At 42.0% G+C, this 20970-nt stretch overlaps 1 protein-coding gene across 1 annotated transcript; it reads right to left on the reverse strand.

Annotated features, from left to right (window-relative positions):
• Positions 1–486: 486 nt before the first annotated feature.
• Positions 487–3647, reverse strand: LOC120435230 (ribosomal biogenesis protein LAS1L-like). Its single transcript, XM_039604348.1, has one exon. It carries the CDS (start codon positions 2515–2517, stop codon positions 1822–1824), a length of 696 nt encoding a protein of 231 aa, XP_039460282.1. The 5' UTR covers positions 2518–3647; the 3' UTR covers positions 487–1821.
• Between the last annotated feature and the right edge of the window lie 17323 nt (positions 3648–20970).

Raw genomic sequence — 20970 nt, forward strand, 5'->3', positions numbered from 1 at the left:
GGCAATGTTCAAATGTGTGAAATTGAGTGAGTAGGAAGTGTTTGTTTGGACATGAAGAGCAGATTCAGATAGGCTGTTCAGCGCTTCAAAGAGCTCATTCTTGCACCGTGTTGATCAGAACAGAGAACAAGAGAGAAACAGCATGTGGCATTATTTTAAATACAGAAACATGCACACAGCCCCCCCCCCCGCAAAACAAAACAAAACAACACAAAACAAAAAAAACAACTAAAGAAAAAAAAAATCAACCCCACAGACAGGGTCCTGGTTCTTTCAGCACAGTCTAGGACCCCACTAGCTGATGAGCAACAAAGTGGTTTTGAACCAGCGACCTCTGTATTTCAAGCGTGTTAGTAGCCCGGCAGTTTACGGCTGCACCACCTGAGTGCGCTGAGAGAATCTATGGATATTTGGTATGTTTCATTTAATATCTCTTGGACAATTTTGTATTCTTAACATTTTATTTCTACATTTTGATTTCAGTGCTCCATGTCATCCAGGATCAGCTGGAGCAGGTGAGGCATCCTGATGCAGGGGGCATCCAGACACAGCGATACCAGTCGTAGCCACCTCAGCTGGATGCGGTCTGTGAAAATTCTCTCCTTATTTTTGGCACATTTGTTGCAGTTGCAGAGGATGACTTCTGAAGTCCACGCAGATATGTAGAAAGCCCTGTGACTCTTGGACTCTTTGGTGAGCAGCTTCAGTTTCATAAAGAGCTGCTTGAGGAAGATGGTGAGCTGGGGCAGCCAAAAGCACAGGAACTCAGCGGTTCCTAAAGCTACTCCACTGCAGGAACCACAAATCCATCTAGCAGCAGCATATCAGTCAACAGATCACTGGACTCCAAACCAAACTGCTTGACCTTTTGTAGGATGTCATCCTCCTGCTGCTTGAGGTCAGCTTCCTCATCCTCTCCTCTGAACTGCCTGGCCCAGAACTCCTCCTTGAGCCACTTTACCGGTTCTTTAAGCACAGCTCAGGACCCCATTAGCTGATGAGCCACAGAGTGGTTTTGAACAGCAACCTCTGTATTTCAAACATGCTAGTAGCCCGGCAGTTTACAGCTGCACTACCTGAGTGTGCTGATGAATCTGTGGATATTTGGTATATTTGACTTCTCTAACCATGGTCCTACGTATTTTTGAAAATAAAAAATAACAAAAATAAAAAATGTGGCCTCAGGAGGATGCAGCCTCTGAATTTGGACACCCCCATAGTTTATGTTTACTCATGTAAACACTGAGTTGAATTAACAGAGAACAGAATAATCAAACCTTTTACTTTGTTAAATCTCTCACAAAATTTTGTCTTTTGAACAAATTGTTGTTTTAGTTAACGACCTCGGGTGAAATCAACTCTGATCAGCTGTACAGAAATGATCAAAATAAAAAAAACAGGCTCTTCAAATCAGAAATGTCAAAGTCAAATTTATTTTTATAGCACATTTAACACATCAACCAATGTGCTGTACAATTAAGATAATTAAAAGACATAAAAACATAGGGATATATGTTACATGAAATAATCAACTTAAAGACTGATCCACCTCAACTATGAACATTACTAATATCTCTGAACACATTTTATTTTTACATTTTGATTTCAGTGCTCCATGTCATCCAGGATTAACTGGAGCAGGTGAGGCATGCTGATGGAGGGGACATCTATGCACAACGATATTGAGTCCATCCACTTTAGCTGGATCCAGTTCCTAAAGATCCTGCCCTTGCTCCTGGCACCTTTCTTCCCATTGCACAATCCAGGCCGCGATGTAAAAAGCCCTGTGACCATTGGGCTCTTTGGTGAGCAGTTTCTGCTTCATGAAGAGCTTCTCGAGGAAGACTTGAATAAATGATGGTGAGCTGACCATCTTGAGCAGGGGCAGCCAAAAGCGCAGAAACCTTTTAGGAAATCTGGGCTCAGACTGGCACTGGAGGTGTCACAGCACAATTCTTCCAGCTGTTCAACTGTAGGAACCAGAAATCCATCCTCCAGCAGCACATCAATAAACAGATTACTGAACTTCATGGCAAACTTTCTGATTCTATTTAATATGCCACCTTCCTGCCGCTTGAGGTCAGTCTCCTTATACTTGGCCCAGTACTCTTCTTTGAGCCACTCCAGGGCCGCCTCACATCCCTGTAGCAATGACTTCAGGGATGGAGGAGTCTTCCGGTGAACTTGCCTGTGCCTCACATCGACCAACCACTCTGGGATGTTTAGCTTTTTAGCCCCGGTCTTCATCGTCCGGGGCTTCCTCCTCTTTTTGCCCTCTGTGATGAGGCTAACAAACCTCACCAAGGCCATCTCGTACATCATCGCCATCTCTTTCTTGTTTAGCGGTCCGGACTGGTCACGCACCTGGCAGCGAACCAGATCTGCCGTGCAGTCAATCTCCACAGAAGATACCTTAGGACACCTGTCCCTCCAAGCCGATATCCTCTGTAAGGCTAACTTTTGCAGAGAGGAGTCCCTGGAGAACAAGTTGTGGCGAACCTGATCCCACTCTGCCATTTTACAGAGGACTTACTCAGCGCACACACAGATATTATATTACCAAGTCATAACGGTCACGCCTTCGATTTCTTACCGTTTCTTTTCGTACAGCATCCAGGAAATGACGTAGACTGTTTCTACTGCTTCATTTGCATTTTACATTCACTCTGTGGGCACATCTCAGCTAAAATCTCATATAAACCATTTCTACAACCACCAAACACAACGAAAACAAGCCATGATTAAAAGAGCAGTTACGTAAATGCACACCAAGTCCACTAAACAAACAAAACTGAACCACAAATTCATCAGACCTCATGTAACCGGATAAAGAAAGGCTGGTTATCTTCCAGAGCTATCACCGATTCCAAACACCAAGTTTCACCACGCTCTGACTAAAATTCACTGAAAGAGCCGCAAAAGAAGACCACAAAAATGACCACAATTATCTAGAGAATCTAAAGAACAGCACAAATTCCAAAGCATGTAAAACACAAGAGCTGTGTCGAATGTTTCACTTGATTTATACGTTGTTTATTTATACCTCGAGCACCCTTTTTTCTTTTTTAATCATTTATTTTGTTTTTTTTCTCCTAATGTATTCCTTTTTTGTTTACCGACTTGTATTTGTATACATGAGTTGTAAAAGATACTGCAAGCTGTGAAATTTTTCCTGCCCTTTCTATAATTGCATTATTATGTATATTTGTTGTTTAGTTGTTCAACTTAAAAAAAAAAAAGTTAGAAAAGAAAAAAATATTGGCTCAAAAAGTATTTTTAGGCCTGTTAATAAAATTAAATAATTTCTGCTCTTTAACACCTAAAAAATTCAACTGACATGGTGTTCAATGTGTGCCAAAATTGGGCATTTTTGTTCAACGTCTGGATATTTATGTATTGGCAGTGCTGTAAGTTTTTAACTGTTTCACTTTAGAAACATAAAACTTTGCACAGATGATGTTTATACGTTGGTTACTGAATTTCTGGAATTAAATGTCTGCAGTTCAGACACAAGCATTTCACTACATGTTGTACCCTGTATGATTGTGTATGTGACAAATAAAGGTTGTTTGTTTCTTTGTTGTGAAATGTGAACTGAAGCATGTTTTTAAAAGGGTTATATGTTAAAAAATAAATAAAAACATTAGGCGAGGATAAAATCTACTCACTTTTTCTGTGTTCCAGTCTCAGTAACTTTGACACAGTAATATCTTTTAAGAATAAGAATAAGAACTTTATTTATCCCGAGGGAAATTCTTTTGTCATGTACATGCTCAAAGCAGCAGGAGAGACAGAGAAACAGATGAAATAGATATAAGATATACAATAAGATATACAATATATACAATAAGAATAGTGTACAGTAATATACAGTAGGATAGAGTTATCTGATACTATGTCTTGCACTAACAAAGTAATATATATAACTATATCCTGGTGAATAAATAACTTAACTATCAGTGCAGGCGGTTCTAGAAAGTGACAAAGTATTGTGCAATAGAATAAAGGGAATAGCAGCATATGATGGGGGGATGAAAAACAAATATTCAATAAGTACTCTTGGGTAATATTGCACGGTCTGGGAGGGAACAGAATAACATAGGTAATAGTCTCAGGAGAATCACCTACAGAGTGAGGAAGAGTTATACAGTCTTATTGCCACCGGTACAAAAGATTTCCTGTGGCGGTCAGTTCTGCATTTCGGGGCAATGAGTCTTTTGCTGTGTTTGCTCCGATGGTCCATCATGGGGGCATGCATGGGGTGGGAGGGGTTGTCCATGATAGAAAGAAGCTTTTTTAGCATTCTCCTCTCAGACACCTCCTCCAGGTTCTCAAGTCTGACACCCAGGACAGAACCAGCCTTTCTAATCAGTTTGTTCAGCCTGTTGGCATCAGCTGTCTTCACCCCACTTCCCCAGCACATAGCTGCAAAGAACAGGACGCTCTCCAACACCGAGTGATAGAACATGGTCAGCATTTTCCTACCAACATTGAAGGACCTGAGCCGCCTCAGTAGGAAAAGCCGACTCTGCCCTTTTTTGAAGATAGCATTGGTGTTCTTGGTCCAGTCCAGTTTACAGTCCAAGTGTACCCCCAGGTACCGGTAGTCCTCAACGATCTCCACATCAGCCCCACTGATGGTGACGGGTAGGAGGAGGAGCCTGCTTCCTAAAGTCCATCATCAGTTCCTTTGTCTTTGTGATGTTAAGTTGTAGGTGGTTTAGCTCACACCACTCGACAAAGCTGTCCACCACACTCCTGTACTCCTCCTCCTGTCCATCCCTGATACAGCCCACGATGGCAGAGTCACCAGAGAATTTCTGCAGATGGCATGACTGAGACTTGTACCTGAAGTCAGATGTGTAGAGAGTGAAGAGGAAGGGTGATAGGACCCTATCTGCTGCAATATTTACACCTCTAATGACATTTCACAAGTGTTAGCTTTCTTTTGATACCACGATTGTATACACAGAGTTTGTAATTGCACTCAATTAATTTTGGGCATTTCATTTTCGAGCAGGAAGCTCAGAAAACCCTTTGGGGCTCAGGTTAAAGAACTGGACCACTACAGGTTTTAGAAAACTCATCCAGAATAATTTTGTCCATCTGGGCCCATATAGGGACATCAAAGGTCAAAACAGGTCAAAGCGGCAATTAAAAACATTTGATATGTCAGTTAAACAGATGATGAGTCAGATAACCATGTTAAACTGGATTATAGAGTCTGACAGCTGCTGGTAAGAATGACCTGCGGTAGCGCTCCTTCCTACACTGTGGGTGTAAAAGTCCACTGCTGAAGGAGCTGCTCAATGCTCGTACAGCCTCATGCAGGGGGTGGGAGGGGCTGTCCATGATGGATGTTAGCTTAGACAATCTGCTCAATGGACTTCAGCAGACAGTCCAGGACAGAGCTGGGCCTCTTGACCAGTTTTTTAAGTTTCCCCCGTTCCTCTCTGCCATTCCACCACTGCAGCAGACCACAGCATAAAAGACAGCAGAGGCCACCACAGTGTCGTAGAATGTCCTTAGAAGAGTCCTGTTCACCCCAAAGGATCTCACCTATCTATGCTTTCACTGAGCATATACCTGCATCACGAGTGTCAATGATGAACTCTGCAGGCTGAAAAGTCCTGGCCTCGGTCAGCCCCGGTCCACTCACACGCACACGGCTCACATCACCAATCCCTGACTGCTTGATCATAACAGCATTTGGGCTGCTGGGAACATGACGACCGTTCTTCTTGATGTTAACAAGGTGCTCACCAATCTCCTTGGGAACAAACGAGATTCCAAAGACAAACAGACAAAACAGATGTTAACAACGCTTATTCTTGTGTGTGCATGCAGCCTGTCTCAGTTGCTCCTGATTCTTTCTCCATGCTTTAACTTTTATTACTTTCCCTCTCTGTCTTTTACTCAGCGATTAATAAAGTATTTGGATTCTGATGAGTCTCATTGTTTGGCAAACTTCTCACTTAGTGTTACGTGAGTGTTACGCAGCATCTTCAGCAGGCAGGTTCTCCTCTCGCCCCGAGGGTGTTGTAAGAGGCTGTCCCCTGGCTGAAGTCAAGCTCTCCTATGTCCAATGGAATATCTGCAGCTGAGCCCATCTTCAGATGGTACATCCTCATGGAATCGTCACCTAGAGATCCAGCAGTGAGTCCTAGGGCACACGCTAATGGCATAAATGCACCTTTTCTATCATATTGTGGTGGGCTGTGGTTTGTGGCTCAGCTGCAGGGGAGGGATGAAGCAGTGGGTTTTGGGCAAAATGTTTCCAGGCATGTAGTCTTGGAAGATCGCCAGATGGATCGTTGATAAGGCCAGGGCCATAGGCACTGTTCATGTAATCCATGTAATCCATTCATCTTTAGGCATGAAAAGATGAATAAAAATACCTAAGAAAAAAATCCTGATTGAGGTTGTCATAATTCATGCATGAAAGGGTTAAATAACAATAATTACAATGAAAGACTTCATACGTCTATAGTAACATTAGACGACCAGTGGGAGGCAAGGTATGGAGTGACACATCAGTGTCCAATGTAGTGGTTTATGTGCAAGTACACCAGCAACACTGACACAAATACAAGAAAACAACCTTTGAATAGCTGTGTGAAAGGGTTAATTTATTGTTATTTTTAAAGTCATTTGTTACAAAGACACAAACACACTGCTTTTCACATTCTACAACCATCAGACCAGGTTAAAGAATGAAAATCTAGTTGTGTTATTACCATCTCTTATATATTTTTTTACCAATAGACTATGTGCACCTTAGCATATGTGAATTCCGGTGGGGAAACTCCTGTAAGGCGCTTCGTTTTCGGTGTGATATTCACACCTTGTTTACGGTCGGTTTTTCCAAAAAAGTCAACCAAATGGATGACTCAAGCGGCGATTTACATTTCTCAAGATGTCTTGAGCATTTACTGAAGATATCTGTAGATGACGTTCATCGACTTGTCGATACTTTTCCCCCTGGCCTCAGAGCAAAATAGAGAAAGGATTCAAATTTTATATTTCTCAGTATTTGTATATAGTGTTCTCTCGTTTATCACGGGTGTTATGTTCTAAAAATAACCAGCAATAGGTGAAATCCGCAAAGTAGCCTACTTTATTTATTTATTTTTACAATTATTTTATATGTTTTAAGGCTGTAAAACCCCTCACTACACACTTTAGAATAGAATAGAATAGAATAGAATTCAGCTTTATTGTCACTGCACATGCACAGGTACAGGGCAACGAGATGCAGTTTGCATCCATCCAGAAGTTCTTTAGCCATGATATAGATATATTACAATATATATTAGCAATAATATAGATGTGTAAGTATATTACAGAAATGGGTCTATTATGGTATGTTATAATGTACACGGTATGAAGTATGTTATGAATATTCTATAACTATAAGTATGTACAGGCTGTAGTGAGTACAAGCTATGTACAGGCTATGAACAGGATATAAATATGAAAAACTATACAGAATATGAGATATACAGTTATACAGAAATGTGAACTATGCAAGTTATGAACAGTTGTAGGATTAAAAATTATCGTATGTACAGAATGATTATTTACACAGAACTATACAGTAGTGCAGTTAGGATAAGTGAGATATGTGGATAATTTCTACAGAGGCTATATAAAGTGCTAGTGGTTGTGAGTGTGATTGTGTGTATGAGGGTACAGTTGTCCATTGTGTGTGTGTGTGTAGGTGGTTGTGGGTGTGTGTATGTTCAGACCATGAGTTTAATGTGGGTCAGATGTCAGGAGGTAGAGTTCAGGAGTCTGACAGCTGTGGGGAAGAAGCTGTTTCGGTACCTTGTGGTCTTAGTCCGGAGGCTCCTGTAGCGCCTCCCAGAGGGCAGGAGGGTGAAGACTCCATGTGCTGGATGACTGGGGTCTTTGATGATTTTCCCAGCCCTTTTCAGACAGCGCTTCCTGTAGATGTCCTTTATGGCAGGAAGTGGTGCTCCGGTGATGCGTTGGGCAGTTTTCACGATCCTCTGCAACGCCTTCCGGTCCGAGGCAGAGCAGTTCCCGTACCAGACTGTTATACAGTTGGTCAGGATGCTGTCGATGGTGCAGCGATAGAAGTTCACCAGGATGTCTGAGGACAGGTGGTTCTCCCTCAGAGTCCTCAAGAAGAAGAGGCACTGGTGAGCCTTCTTGACCAGCTTGGAGCAGTTGGTCGTCCAGATGAGATCCTCGGAGATGTGGACTCCCAGGAACTTGAAGCTGCTCACACGCTCCACAGCCGTCCCCTTAATGTGGATGGGTGGGTGGATGTGGGTCAGCATTCCTGTAGTCCACGATGAGCTCCTTAGTCTTCTCGGTGTTAAGCAGCAGGTTGTTTGTGTCGCACCACTCAGCCAGACGATCCACCTCCTCCCTGTAGCCGGTCTCATCGTTGTCACTGATGAGGCCAATCACCGTGGTGTCATCTGCAAACTTAATGATGGTGTTGGAACCATCAGCAGGTCTGCAGTCATGGGTGAAGAGGGAGTAGAGGAAAGGGCTCATCACACAGCCTTGTGGTACACCGGTGTTCATTGTGATTGTAGATGAGCAGCGGTTATCCAGCCGGACATGTTGGGGGTGGTTGGTCAGGAAGTCCAGTAACCATTTGCAGATGAGGGAACTGATGCCCAGGTCTGTCAGTTTCCTGATGAGTTGTGAGGGTGGATTGTATTGAATGCTGAACTGAAGTCTATAAACAGCATTCTGGCGTAGGTGGTGTTGTTGTTGTCCAGGTGTGAGAGGACAGAGTGCAGTGCGATGGAGACTGCATCCTCTGTGCTCCTGTTCTGGCGGTACGCGAATTGGTTCAAGGTTCAAGGTTCTTTATTTGTCACATGCATAGTTATACAAGTATAACACACAGTGAAATGTATCCTGACACGATCCTCGACATGTGCAAAAACATGTCGGTGGGGGTCGAGACAGAATTTGAAGTGTGCTCTAAGCACTTAGTGATGATGGGGTGAGTGCTACTGGGCGGTAGTCATTGAGGCTAGATGGGTTGGAGTTTTTGGGTATCGGGACGATGGAGGTGGATTTGAAGCAGGCCGGTACCACAGCGTGGGCCAAGGACAGATTGAATATGTCTGTGAGCACTCCTGCAAGCTCCCCAGAACAAGCTCTGAGAACACGCCCAGGGATGCCATCAGGACCTGCAGCCTTGTGGACATTGATCCTGCTCAGCACCGCTCCTACATCGGTGGGGGAGAGAGTCAGAGGTTGGTGGTCTGGCGTCATGTCTGTTTTGGTTGTGGTTGGGGTTCCCTCGCTCAAAACAAGCATAAAAGTTGTTGAGCTCGTTGAGGAAGGAGACATCAGAGGATGTGGGGGAGGGTTTGGTGGTCCTGTAGTCTGTAATGGTCTGGAGTCCTTGCCACATGCGTCGGGGGTTGGAGTTGGAGAAGTGTTCTTCTACCTTCTTTTTGTAATGGTGTTTGGCTTTTTTGATGCCCTTCTTTAGATTAGCCCTGGCTGTACTGTAGGCGTGTGCATCTCCTGACCTAAAGGCAGTGTTGCGGGCCTTCAGGAGACGACGAACATCCCGGTTCATCCAAGGCTTCTGGTTGGGGTACATGGTGATCCGTTTCTGGGTGGTGACACTGTCTGTGGTTTTGGAGATGTAATCCAGTACAGATGAGGCGTACTGGTCCAGGTCTGTGTGGGTGAACATATTCCAGTCTGTTTTTTAAATCTGTCCTGGAGCACTGCGTCTGTCCCCTCTGGCCACATTTTTTAATTGTCCTCACAGCAGGTTTCACACGTTGGATGAGTGGTGAATACCTAGGTGTGAGGAACAGGGAAGATGGTCCGATTGTCCAATGTGGGGAGGGGTGTTGCTTTACTCAAAAAATTGAGTAAAGCAACACCCCTTTACTCAAAAAATTTAGTAAAGCTTAGCTAAAAATGACTGAATTAGGACAACTTATTCATTTTGAGTACTCTGTACAAGCTCATTTGTTCCCAGAACTCAAAAATTGGATCAAGTTTACATAAGATGACCAAGTTAGGGCAACTTACTCATTTTGAGTACACTGTACAGCCTTGTTAGTTCCCAGAACTCAAAAAATTATGGAAACTCGTTGCCTCAAAAAAACTAAGTAAAGCTTACTTAAGATGACTGTTAGGACAACTTATACATTGCAAGTCTGCAGTATTAAGAATAACTTGGTATTTCTGACTGTACAATACTAATTGTTTACCTACTGACAAACATTTCAAGTTCAACTAAATGAAAAAACAATTTGTGGTACCATGAATATGATTAAAAATAATTAACAACAATTTTTGTAATGATGTTAAAATGAGCCCAACTTTTATTTTCAAACACCACAAGGTATAACAGCCAACATACGGACACTGTTCTGCTGAACAACAAACAATTATATTGCCATCACTGTTATAATCTTACAATGAAACAAAGTCTCAGATTTAATTATTCTGAAAATAAGTTTAGGCCTACCACAAGTTTGTTTTGTACTTACATTACTTATATAATCAAAATAAAATATTTGTTGTTCTGTCACAAGTGCAGTCTCTAATTTAAACAACACATTTGTTTTTCCTTCCAACACAGGAGCTGGAATGTTGTATTATTTTAAGGATGCTTGTTTCCAGTCCAGGCATTACTGCCTGAATGACTATCATGGATCGAGGTGATCCAATGTAGGTGCAGAAGAAAGTCTTTAACTTCCCTTAAGTACAGTGGCAGTGGATGTGGGTTGGAGATGCAATGAGCTTGAACCTGCAGGCAACCATCTTCACTGACCACACCATCTGTGACGGAGGACTCATCTCTCCTGTTGTCCTGCAAGCAAACAATCATATTTTTGGAACATGAACTTAATTGCTTTCTTAAAACATTTTTCTGCATTTGGTATAAAACAGACTCCAATTTAGACAATCTCAGGCTCCCTCCCCACCGGAGAGGTGACATTCAATGTCCCAAATTGTCAGTCTGGATAGCCGTGACCACCACGCAACACACAATAATGTCATGAAAGCATCATTTTAAAAAGGGCTATGCAAACATGGCCAATAACTTTCATTCTAATGATGTGCAAAATGATTTTGGGCACAAAACAAATTTTGCTGTTAGAAAACTTGCAGACTTCACTATATACAGTGTAGACCCTCTAAACCAGGGGTCTCGAACTCCAGGCCTCGAGGGCTGGTGTCCTGCAGATTTTAGATCTCACCCTGGGTCAACAAACCTGAATCAAATGATTAGTTCATTACCAGGCCTCTGGAGAACTTCAAGACATGTTGAGGAGGTAATTTGGCCATTTAAATCAGCTGTGTTGTATCAAGGACACATCTAAAGCCTGCAGGACACCGGCCCTCGAGGCCTGGAGTTCGAGACCCCTGCTCTAAACTAAGTTTGGGGGATGTGGTCTGCATTTCTTGAAAGATCAAACTGTTGTTGTTTGTTTACTTACACAGCATGCCTTGTAGAATTAACTGGAGTCACCAGCAACAGCATAAATGTCACTGACAGTTGCTAATATATTGGAAAACCAAAATACTTACCACTGAGTTGATGTCTTTCTGTCCAACAGCAGGAGTGCTGGTCCCAAGCCTCAAAGACAGTAAGAAGCAAGCAGAGGGAGAAAAAACAGAACATTTTTCAGAAACTGATTTGATCCTTAATGGCTGTGCAATCATTGTAACATAGAGTTTGCTTATGTTGTTAAATAAAGGCTAGATTTGACATTAATAGATGCCACAGATGTTCAAAAGCTGCCACAAAGCAAAAAAAAAAATGGGCGTCTCTGAAAACGTCGGACATTTTGCAAATATGTGATGTCTTGATAAATCGAGCAGATATTTGAACTTTACACAACTACATTCTCGCCTGAAAACATCTTAAAAGTTTATTCTGTGATCCAGAAAAAGTAATAAGTTTTTTAGCTGTGCTCCTCCGCCATTGCCGCACTTACAAGGCCGACAAATGCGATCCTCCTTTTCCCCAGACTACCCTTTCTGGGTCACAAAATAACCTTTTAAGATATTTTCAGGCGACAATGTAGCTATGTAATGCTCAAATATCTACTTAATTTATCAAAATATCACATATTTGCAAAAGTGCTTCCACGTTTTCGGAGAGCTCTGTTATCCACCCCCCACACCTACCCCACCCCTAACGGCTACACCTCCCGAAGAATTTTGTCTGGGCTCTTATCTCACTTTTTTATTTCAAACAATCAACAGAAAATTTCACAGACATAGTTTTATATAAGGGTTTTAAGGCTGTGGTGTTAATTTTTAAGTAACATGAGCCCAGCGGCAGCAGCAACACTAGGCTAACACTAACTAGCTAGCAAGATTTTAAACCTGGTGCTAAACTAAGAGAAGCCACAAATCAGTTTGAATAAGAGTAAACATTTACTCACCAAGTCAGTGTATCAGGTAAAGATCCACAGCAATGACAACAATAATACCTTGAGCTGACGCTTCTCCAGGTTTGCTCAACATATTCCATAAAAAATGCGGAGGACGGTAGTGACGTGGCATTTTCAAAACACATCTTTCATCCTTCCGCACTGAGATGCAAAACTTCCAGCTTACTTAGTTTTTCTAAGTTAAGACAACTCAAATTAATTGAGTTTATCAGCGTTTTTGCATAAAAAGTACTGGTAACTTATTTAAATTGAGTTCTAATAACAAATTGATAAAAATTGAGTTCAGCCCATTTAATATTTTTAATTAAACACAATATTAGATTTTACAATGTATGGTCCCAGAAGTCCAACTTTTTTTGTGGGATGCTTATCTTCCTCTGCCTTTTGGGGGCTACCGCAGCTGCCTATGACGGTGCAAAACGTTTCGCCGACATTGTTTTTGTTAGGAGAAAACTTACAAACATACAGTACAGCACTTCAGAGTCACACTGCTAGCGATTGATGTAGCGATTCTGTACTGTACAGGCGAGACGGCACGGAGGAGATCGACAATGCTCTACAGCTGACCAGGAGGCAGAACACACTGCGCTTAAAAAAAAAAAAAAGCATGCAAAATTGCACTAAAAACATGCGCGAAACAGCGAGGTTGCAAAAGGTGAACCGCGTTATAGCGAGGGACCACTGTAATTGTGAAGATAAGTCGGTTATCTTTCAATATTCTATAGAAAATGACTGTCCACGCTTTATTTCGGCCTTGACCAGCTTAACAAAAGACAAACAAATGCTGATTTAAATCGGCTGCTACTATAACTGCTTTTCACGGCGGTAACATCATTACGAGCTATATTTAAATTAAATATGAAAGTGTTGAATAGCCATTTGAGGCCTGAGAAGAAAAAGTGCTAAACTGCATCAATATCACAGCTCTACGTGTCCTGTTCGGCCAGCTGCCCACAGCGGTCCCATAGCGACGAGAGAGCATTAAGGGGCAGAGAGGAGGATGTTACTCTCAATGTTGTTGGCACATTTCAGGAGGACGCTACTAATAAGGAATATTTACACAGTGAATTCACATTTATTATTATATTTACAAAAGACCCGTTTTGTCTTGTTCGTATCATTTTATTTTGTTGTAATTATTTATTTATTTATTTTCTGTTGTATGTGATTGAAACTTTACTGATAATTTGTCCAAGCAAAAAAAAATCCCCATTCAAAAATGTCATGTGACAACAATATTGGCTTATGGAATGATGATGTCATATGGACCTTTGTGACATCACCTTTGCTGCTTTGATGTGCTGGAATGTCCTTTGAAAATTTTCCTTAAATAGGGTAGAAAGGCAAGCTTTTAGTCAGTATTTTGCAGCAATTGTATTAGCAGAAGTTGTTTTCGCAGCTTTCAAAGGTTCACCAGAGAAGTATTTTGAAACATTTGGATTGTTTTCAGAGTCACTGTTTACAGACCACGACATGTCTCAGAGAAAACACCAGAAAAGACCAAAAGTTCACACTAACTCTCCTCTCTTGACACAAATGGAAAAAATTATTCAGGAGTTCCAACTAAAGCGTAATCAAGCGCTTGAAGAAAACAAAGGTTTGCTCAAGAAGTATTTTGAAACATCTGGATTGTTTTCAGAGTCACTGTTTACAGACCACGACATGTCTCAGAGAAAACACCAGAAAAGACCAAAAGTTCACACTAACTCTCCTCCCTGTAGACAAATGGACAAAAATAATCAGGAGCTCCAACAAAGGCTTAATCAAGCGCTGGAAGAAAATGAAGAAATTCTTTTTGAGAAGGAAGAATTGAACATAAAGCTAAGCGACGTGGAACACAAACTCAAAGGCATGGTGGAAAAATACAGAGTGCTCCAAAAAAGGCATGATGAAACACTGGTAAGAAATGAACAGTTACTTCACGAGAATGAGCAACTACAAGAAAGACAGAAAGAAATGGATCGCAAGCTTCAGAACACAGAGGACCAACAAACTAACGATAAGCGGCGCCAGCCTGACATAAAGATTATTAATGAGGGCTGGGGAATTTTATTTGGTCAAACCCGGGAGAGGATTATGAACCTGATGGACAAAAACAAGCAAAAGAAAGCTGAATTAAAAGAAATGGGCGAGCAGCTTCAAGACAGTGACGCTCTTAATGAGGAGTTACATTGTGAAGTCCAACAAATGTTCACAGTGAATCAGGAGCTCAAACAAAAACTTAATGAAACACTGCATAGAAATGAACAGCTACTTCATGAGAACGAGCAACGACAAGAAAGACAGAAAGAAATGGATCGCAAGCTTCAGAACATCGAGGACCAACAAACTAACAACAGTACACAAGCCCAAGAGCAGATTCTGTTCCTGAGGAACAAAATCAAGCAAAAAAGAGCTGAATTGAAAGAAATGTCCAAGCAGCTTCAAGACAGGGAAGCTATTAATAAGGAGTTACAGTGTGACCTCCAACAAATGAATATAAAGAATCAGAAGCTCCAAGGAAATTTTGATGAAGCGCTGGAAAGAAATAAAGAAATTCTTTATGAGAAGGAAGAATTGGACATAAAGCACAGAGGCACGCAGGACAAACTCAAACACGTGGAGGGAAAATACAAAGTGCTGGAAAAAAGGTTTGATGACACAGTGCACAAAATGAAAGGGTTACTTCAAGAGAAAGCGCAACAGGAAGAAATACAGAAAGAAGAAAAAATTATTTCCCAGGACTTTATGAGGAAACATCTAAAACTGCAAGAATTTTATTTTGAAATGAAGGACAAAACAACTGGACTGGAAGTAGCAAAGGAAAAACTGGAAAAACAATGCTCAGAGATGCAGAGTAGGATCGATGAAATGCTGAGAAAAAACACAGAAGAGCTTGAAGAACTTTCTAACAACTTAAAGTGCAAAAACACTGAAATGCAGGCCCAAAAGGCGGCATCTAAAGAACTGAAAGAAAAGCTTGAAGAAAAACAAGCAAAATTAGAAGAAGTGGAGCAAAGATGCAAGAAACTTGAGATGCAAAATGCAGAAACAATCAATGAATTGAGAACCCTCATCCTAGAGAAAAACAGCACTCGTGGAACAGCAACTGAAAAAAAGAAAAAAAACGCTTCTGCTTGTTCCGGAGGAGGGACACTGCTGCTTCTTCACCTGATGTAGCCTCATCTTTCTCAACCTCTGTTCCATCTTAATTTTACCTCTCCTCTCCCTTTCTCTCCTAACACCTCTCCTATCTCCCTCCCCACTCTCTCTCTCTTTTCACCCTCACCCCCTAACCAGTCCCAGCAGTTGACTGCCCCTCCTGAGCCTGGTTCTGCTGGAGGTTTCTGCTTAAAGGCAGTTTTCCTCCCACTGTCGCCAAGTGCTTGCTCAGAGGGGATTGTTGGGGGTTTCTCTCCTCTGTCTCTTTCCTTTTTTCTATCCCTTCTTTTCACCTCTTTTTCTCCCTTCTACCTTTTCCTTACCCACCTTTTTTCATTTCCTCCATCATCTCTCTACCCTGTGTTAAAGTGAACACAAGGTAGAGAGATGATGGAGGAACAATAAAGTCAATTAGCCAAATACTACATGTGTCAGATCAATGTCTTCATTCAAGAATAATCCATCTTAAGTATAAAAACAAGAAATGGGTAGTAGCCACATGTGTGTTTGTGTGTGTGCAGAATATGCATACATTAATCGTATCCAAATCACAGAAGGAATGAAATAAAACTAGAAGACATATAAAGCAAGCAAAACAAAACGAAAATATATTTTTCTCCGTTCCCAGGTCGGGTTTGGTTTTAAACCTGACCACTACCGTACACTTTAGGCTGGGATTTTTTTGTAAAGCTTTTATTTTGGCATTTCCTTGACCCTTTCAATAAATTTGCATGTTAGCTAAATATTTAGTTTCCTGTAACATTTAGATTTAACATTTAGATTTAAAAATAATATTTAGATTTAACATTTAGATTTAAAAATAATATTTAGATTTAACATTTTGATTTAATATTTAACATTTAAAATTGTGTTTTAAATATAAAAAGTTGAAAATATTTTATTAAATGTTGTAAAAAATAACTCAAAACACATGTTTTTGTCCGGTTTTGAGCTAAATGTGGAAAAAATGTTGCTGAATGTGGAAAAATATTACTCAGATCGTACACTCCCGCTAGAGCACTAAGATCATCTACTCAGTTACTCCTGGTGCAGCCAAGATCTTGGCTGATGTCCAGAGGCAGGGCTCTAGACTAACTTTTTGCCATGGGCGCACCACAAAAGTTAGGCGCACTCAAATTTTTTCAACCGCATCGCTTAACACTGCAGTTTTACATGTGCACTTTTTTTGGGGGAAATTGCAGTCCATACAGACAATATTCATTTCTAAATTATTAACTAACAATCTTGTGCTTAAAGTGCTTTGTCAATATTGTAGAAAATGTTAAACTTAATCATCATCTTGGCTCTTCTGACGACCTGTTTGCTGTTGCATGCTGCTGAAAGGCAGTGGGGAGAGGGGACACTTGGGCAGTGCATTTATTGCAGCATATAATGTGTTTTCTGGATACACTGCTGCTTTTTCAGCATTCAAAGATTGATGGCACCGTGTCAGAGCTGGCTATGAATTTCAGACGGATCAGGCCTTAACTTGACACAAAAGTTATCAATAGTTCTTTTCATCTTTTCTTATTACCCACAGCTACATCCACTTCTGTCGGGCCTAGGCTGCTCACTAGGGCTGCGTATCATCACTGATTTCTATAATCCATTTGATTCCGGTTCTCAAAGTCCTGATTCGATTCAATTTTCCTCAGACAGTCAGAAATATTATAATTCTGATCATTTATCAGTACTGATACATGTGAGACTTCATCAGAATTGTGAACATCACAGCAGATGCCTTTGTGTGAAAGTAACTGAGAATAAAACACAGAAAAACATGAAGGAGATTTTCCTGGTCTGGCGTTTTATAGCAGATAACCTTAAAAATATTCTGCAATTTTGCATAATTTTAAAAAGTTTAAATTTCTTCAGTATTGAACAGCAGAAATTAGGCTTTCTAGTCCGAGGACATTTAAGTGAAAAAAGAAAAAGAAAAGAAAAACACAGCGCTGTAAACAACGGTAGACTGGTGGGTAATAAGCAAATGAATAATGCAGAAAACAGAGATTTGAGACGCATTTGCGACCAAATTGGTCGCACTCTAGAGCCCTGAGAGGTGAGTGGGCGTTTGCCTTGGCTGCACCAGATTTATGGAATAACCTTCTTATTGCTATCTGCACGTCTGATTCTATCCAATCATTTAAATCACGGTTAAAAGCCTATTTAACCTTGCCTTTCCTGCTCGTTGATGCCTGTATCTGAGCCCTAGACTTATTTGACCTTTTATACATATCTTTTATGGCTTTGTGCTAACATATTTTACTTGATATGCATTTTATGCTATTACTGTGTATTAGTGACACTGACCTGTTAGCATACTTGATACTTTGTTGTGGTCTTATTTAATATTTATAATATTTATGTCTTATTTTCTGTCTTTTATGTAAAACACTTTGGTGTACCGTTGGTTTTATATGTGCTCTATAAATAAAGTTGTATTTTATTGTATTGTTAGTTTCAGCATGTTTCAGTTTACAAATGGCCCCATACAGGTGAACCAAGTGACACATATGACAGGGGAAGCAAAACAGAACATAACACAAACAGGACAAGAGCCTATCGAAAAAATAAAACAGGAAACTACCATGGAGACAGAGATACAGACTTAACAAACACAAAGGGAAAGTAAAAAGAGACATGACTGGGGAAATAGACAAAGAAGTAATAGAAAAAAAACATTAAAACCACTTTCAGAAAACTATAAGACCTGTTTGGAGGGGTTATGACCCCCCCACAGCCTCGCTCAACCCCAGCGATTCCAAATGACCGGAAGTTCTCCTCAGCCTGACCTTCACGTACCGGAAATAACCTCCTGACTGTAAACCCCGGCCGCGATATATATATATATCATCACCTGTGTCAATTACAGCCATACCAATTATAACCACAACAATCAGAGACCTTAGAGCCAGACTCGATTCACAAACCGGTCAATAGACTATGTGCACCTTAGCCAGTGTTGGGGAGTAACGGAATACATGTACCGCCGTTACGTATTTAGAATACAAAATATGAGTAACTGTATTCCGTTACAGTTACCGTTTAAAAAGGTGGTATTCAGAATACAGTTACTTTGTTGAAATAAATGGGTGAGTGTGATTGTGTGTATGAGGGTACAGTTGTCCATTGTGTGTGTGTGTGTAGGTGGTTGTGGGTGTGTGTATGTTCAGACCATGAGTTTAATGTGGGTCAGATGTCAGGAGGTAGAGTTCAGGAGTCTGACAGCTGTGGGGAAGAAGCTGTTTCGGTACCTTGTGGTCTTAGTCCGGAGGCTCCTGTAGCGCCTCCCAGAGGGCAGGAGGGTGAAGACTCCATGTGCTGGATGACTGGGGTCTTTGATGATTTTCCCAGCCCTTTTCAGACAGCGCTTCCTGTAGATGTCCTTTATGGCAGGAAGTGGTGCTCCGGTGATGCGTTGGGCAGTTTTCACGATCCTCTGCAACGCCTTCCGGTCCGAGGCAGAGCAGTTCCGTACCAGACTGTTATACAGTTGGTCAGGATGCTGTCGATGGTGCAGCGATAGAAGTTCACCAGGATGTCTGAGGACAGGTGGTTCTCCCTCAGAGTCCTCAAGAAGAAGAGGCACTGGTGAGCCTTCTTGACCAGCTTGGAGCAGTTGGTCGTCCAGATGAGATCCTCGGAGATGTGGACTCCCAGGAACTTGAAGCTGCTCACACGCTCCACAGCCGCCCCTTAATGTGGATGGGTGGGTGGATGTGGGTCAGCATTCCTGTAGTCCACGATGAGCTCCTTAGTCTTCTCGGTGTTAAGCAGCAGGTTGTTTGTGTCGCACCACTCAGCCAGACGATCCACCTCCTCCCTGTAGCCGGTCTCATCGTTGTCACTGATGAGGCCAATCACCGTGGTGTCATCTGCAAACTTAATGATGGTGTTGGAACCATCAGCAGGTCTGCAGTCATGGGTGAAGAGGGAGTAGAGGAAAGGGCTCATCACACAGCCTTGTGGTACACCGGTGTTCATTGTGATTGTAGATGAGCAGCGGTTATCCAGCCGGACATGTTGGGGGTGGTTGGTCAGGAAGTCCAGTAACCATTTGCAGATGAGGGAACTGATGCCCAGGTCTGTCAGTTTCCTGATGAGTTGTGAGGGGAGGGGTGGATTGTATTGAATGCTGAACTGAAGTCTATAAACAGCATTCTGGCGTAGGTGGTGTTGTTGTTGTCCAGGTGTGAGAGGACAGAGTGCAGTGCGATGGAGACTGCATCCTCTGTGCTCCTGTTCTGGCGGTATGCGAATTGGTTCAAGGTTCAAGGTTCTTTATTTGTCACATGCATAGTTATACAAGTATAACACACAGTGAAATGTATCCTGACACGATCCTCGACATGTGCAAAAACATGTCGGTGGGGGTCGAGACAGAATTTGAAGTGTGCTCTAAGCACTTAGTGATGATGGGGGTGAGTGCTACTGGGCGGTAGTCATTGAGGCTAGATGGGTTGGAGTTTTTGGGTATCGGGACGATGGAGGTGGATTTGAAGCAGGCCGGTACCACAGCGTGGGCCAAGGACAGATTGAATATGTCTGTGAGCACTCCTGCAAGCTCCCAGAACAAGCTCTGAGAACACGCCCAGGGATGCCATCAGGACCTGCAGCCTTGTGGACATTGATCCTGCTCAGCACCGCTCCTACATCGGTGGGGGAGAGAGTCAGAGGTTGGTGGTCTGGCGTCATGTCTGTTTTGGTTGTGGTTGTGGGGTTCCCTCGCTCAAAACAAGCATAAAAGTTGTTGAGCTCGTTGAGGAAGGAGACATCAGAGGATGTGGGGGAGGGTTTGGTGGTCCTGTAGTCTGTAATGGTCTGGAGTCCTTGCCACATGCGTCGGGGTTGGAGTTGGAGAAGTGTTCTTCTACCTTCTTTTGTAATGGTGTTTGGCTTTTTGATGCCCTTCTTTAGATTAGCCCTGGCTGTACTGTAGGCGTGTGCATCTCCTGACCTAAAGGCAGTGTTGCGGGCCTTCAGGAGACGACGAACATCCCGGTTCATCCAAGGCTTCTGGTTGGGGTACATGGTGATCCGTTTCTGGGTGGTGACACTGTCTGTGGTTTTGGAGATGTAATCCAGTACAGATGAGGCGTACTGGTCCAGGTCTGTGTGGGTGAACATATTCCAGTCTGTTTTTTTAAATCTGTCCTGGAGCACTGCGTCTGTCCCCTCTGGCCACACTTTAATTGTCCTCACAGCAGGTTTCACACGTTGGATGAGTGGTGAATACCTAGGTGTGAGGAACAGGGAGAGATGGTCCGATTGTCCAATGTGGGGGAGGGGTGTTGCTTTACTCAAAAAATTGAGTAAAGCAACACCCCTTTACTCAAAAAATTTAGTAAAGCTTAGCTAAAAATGACTGAATTAGGACAACTTATTCATTTTGAGTACTCTGTAC

Source organism: Oreochromis aureus, linkage group 20, assembly GCF_013358895.1.
Source record: "Oreochromis aureus strain Israel breed Guangdong linkage group 20, ZZ_aureus, whole genome shotgun sequence".
In the NCBI taxonomy this organism is placed as follows: domain Eukaryota; kingdom Metazoa; phylum Chordata; class Actinopteri; order Cichliformes; family Cichlidae; genus Oreochromis; species Oreochromis aureus.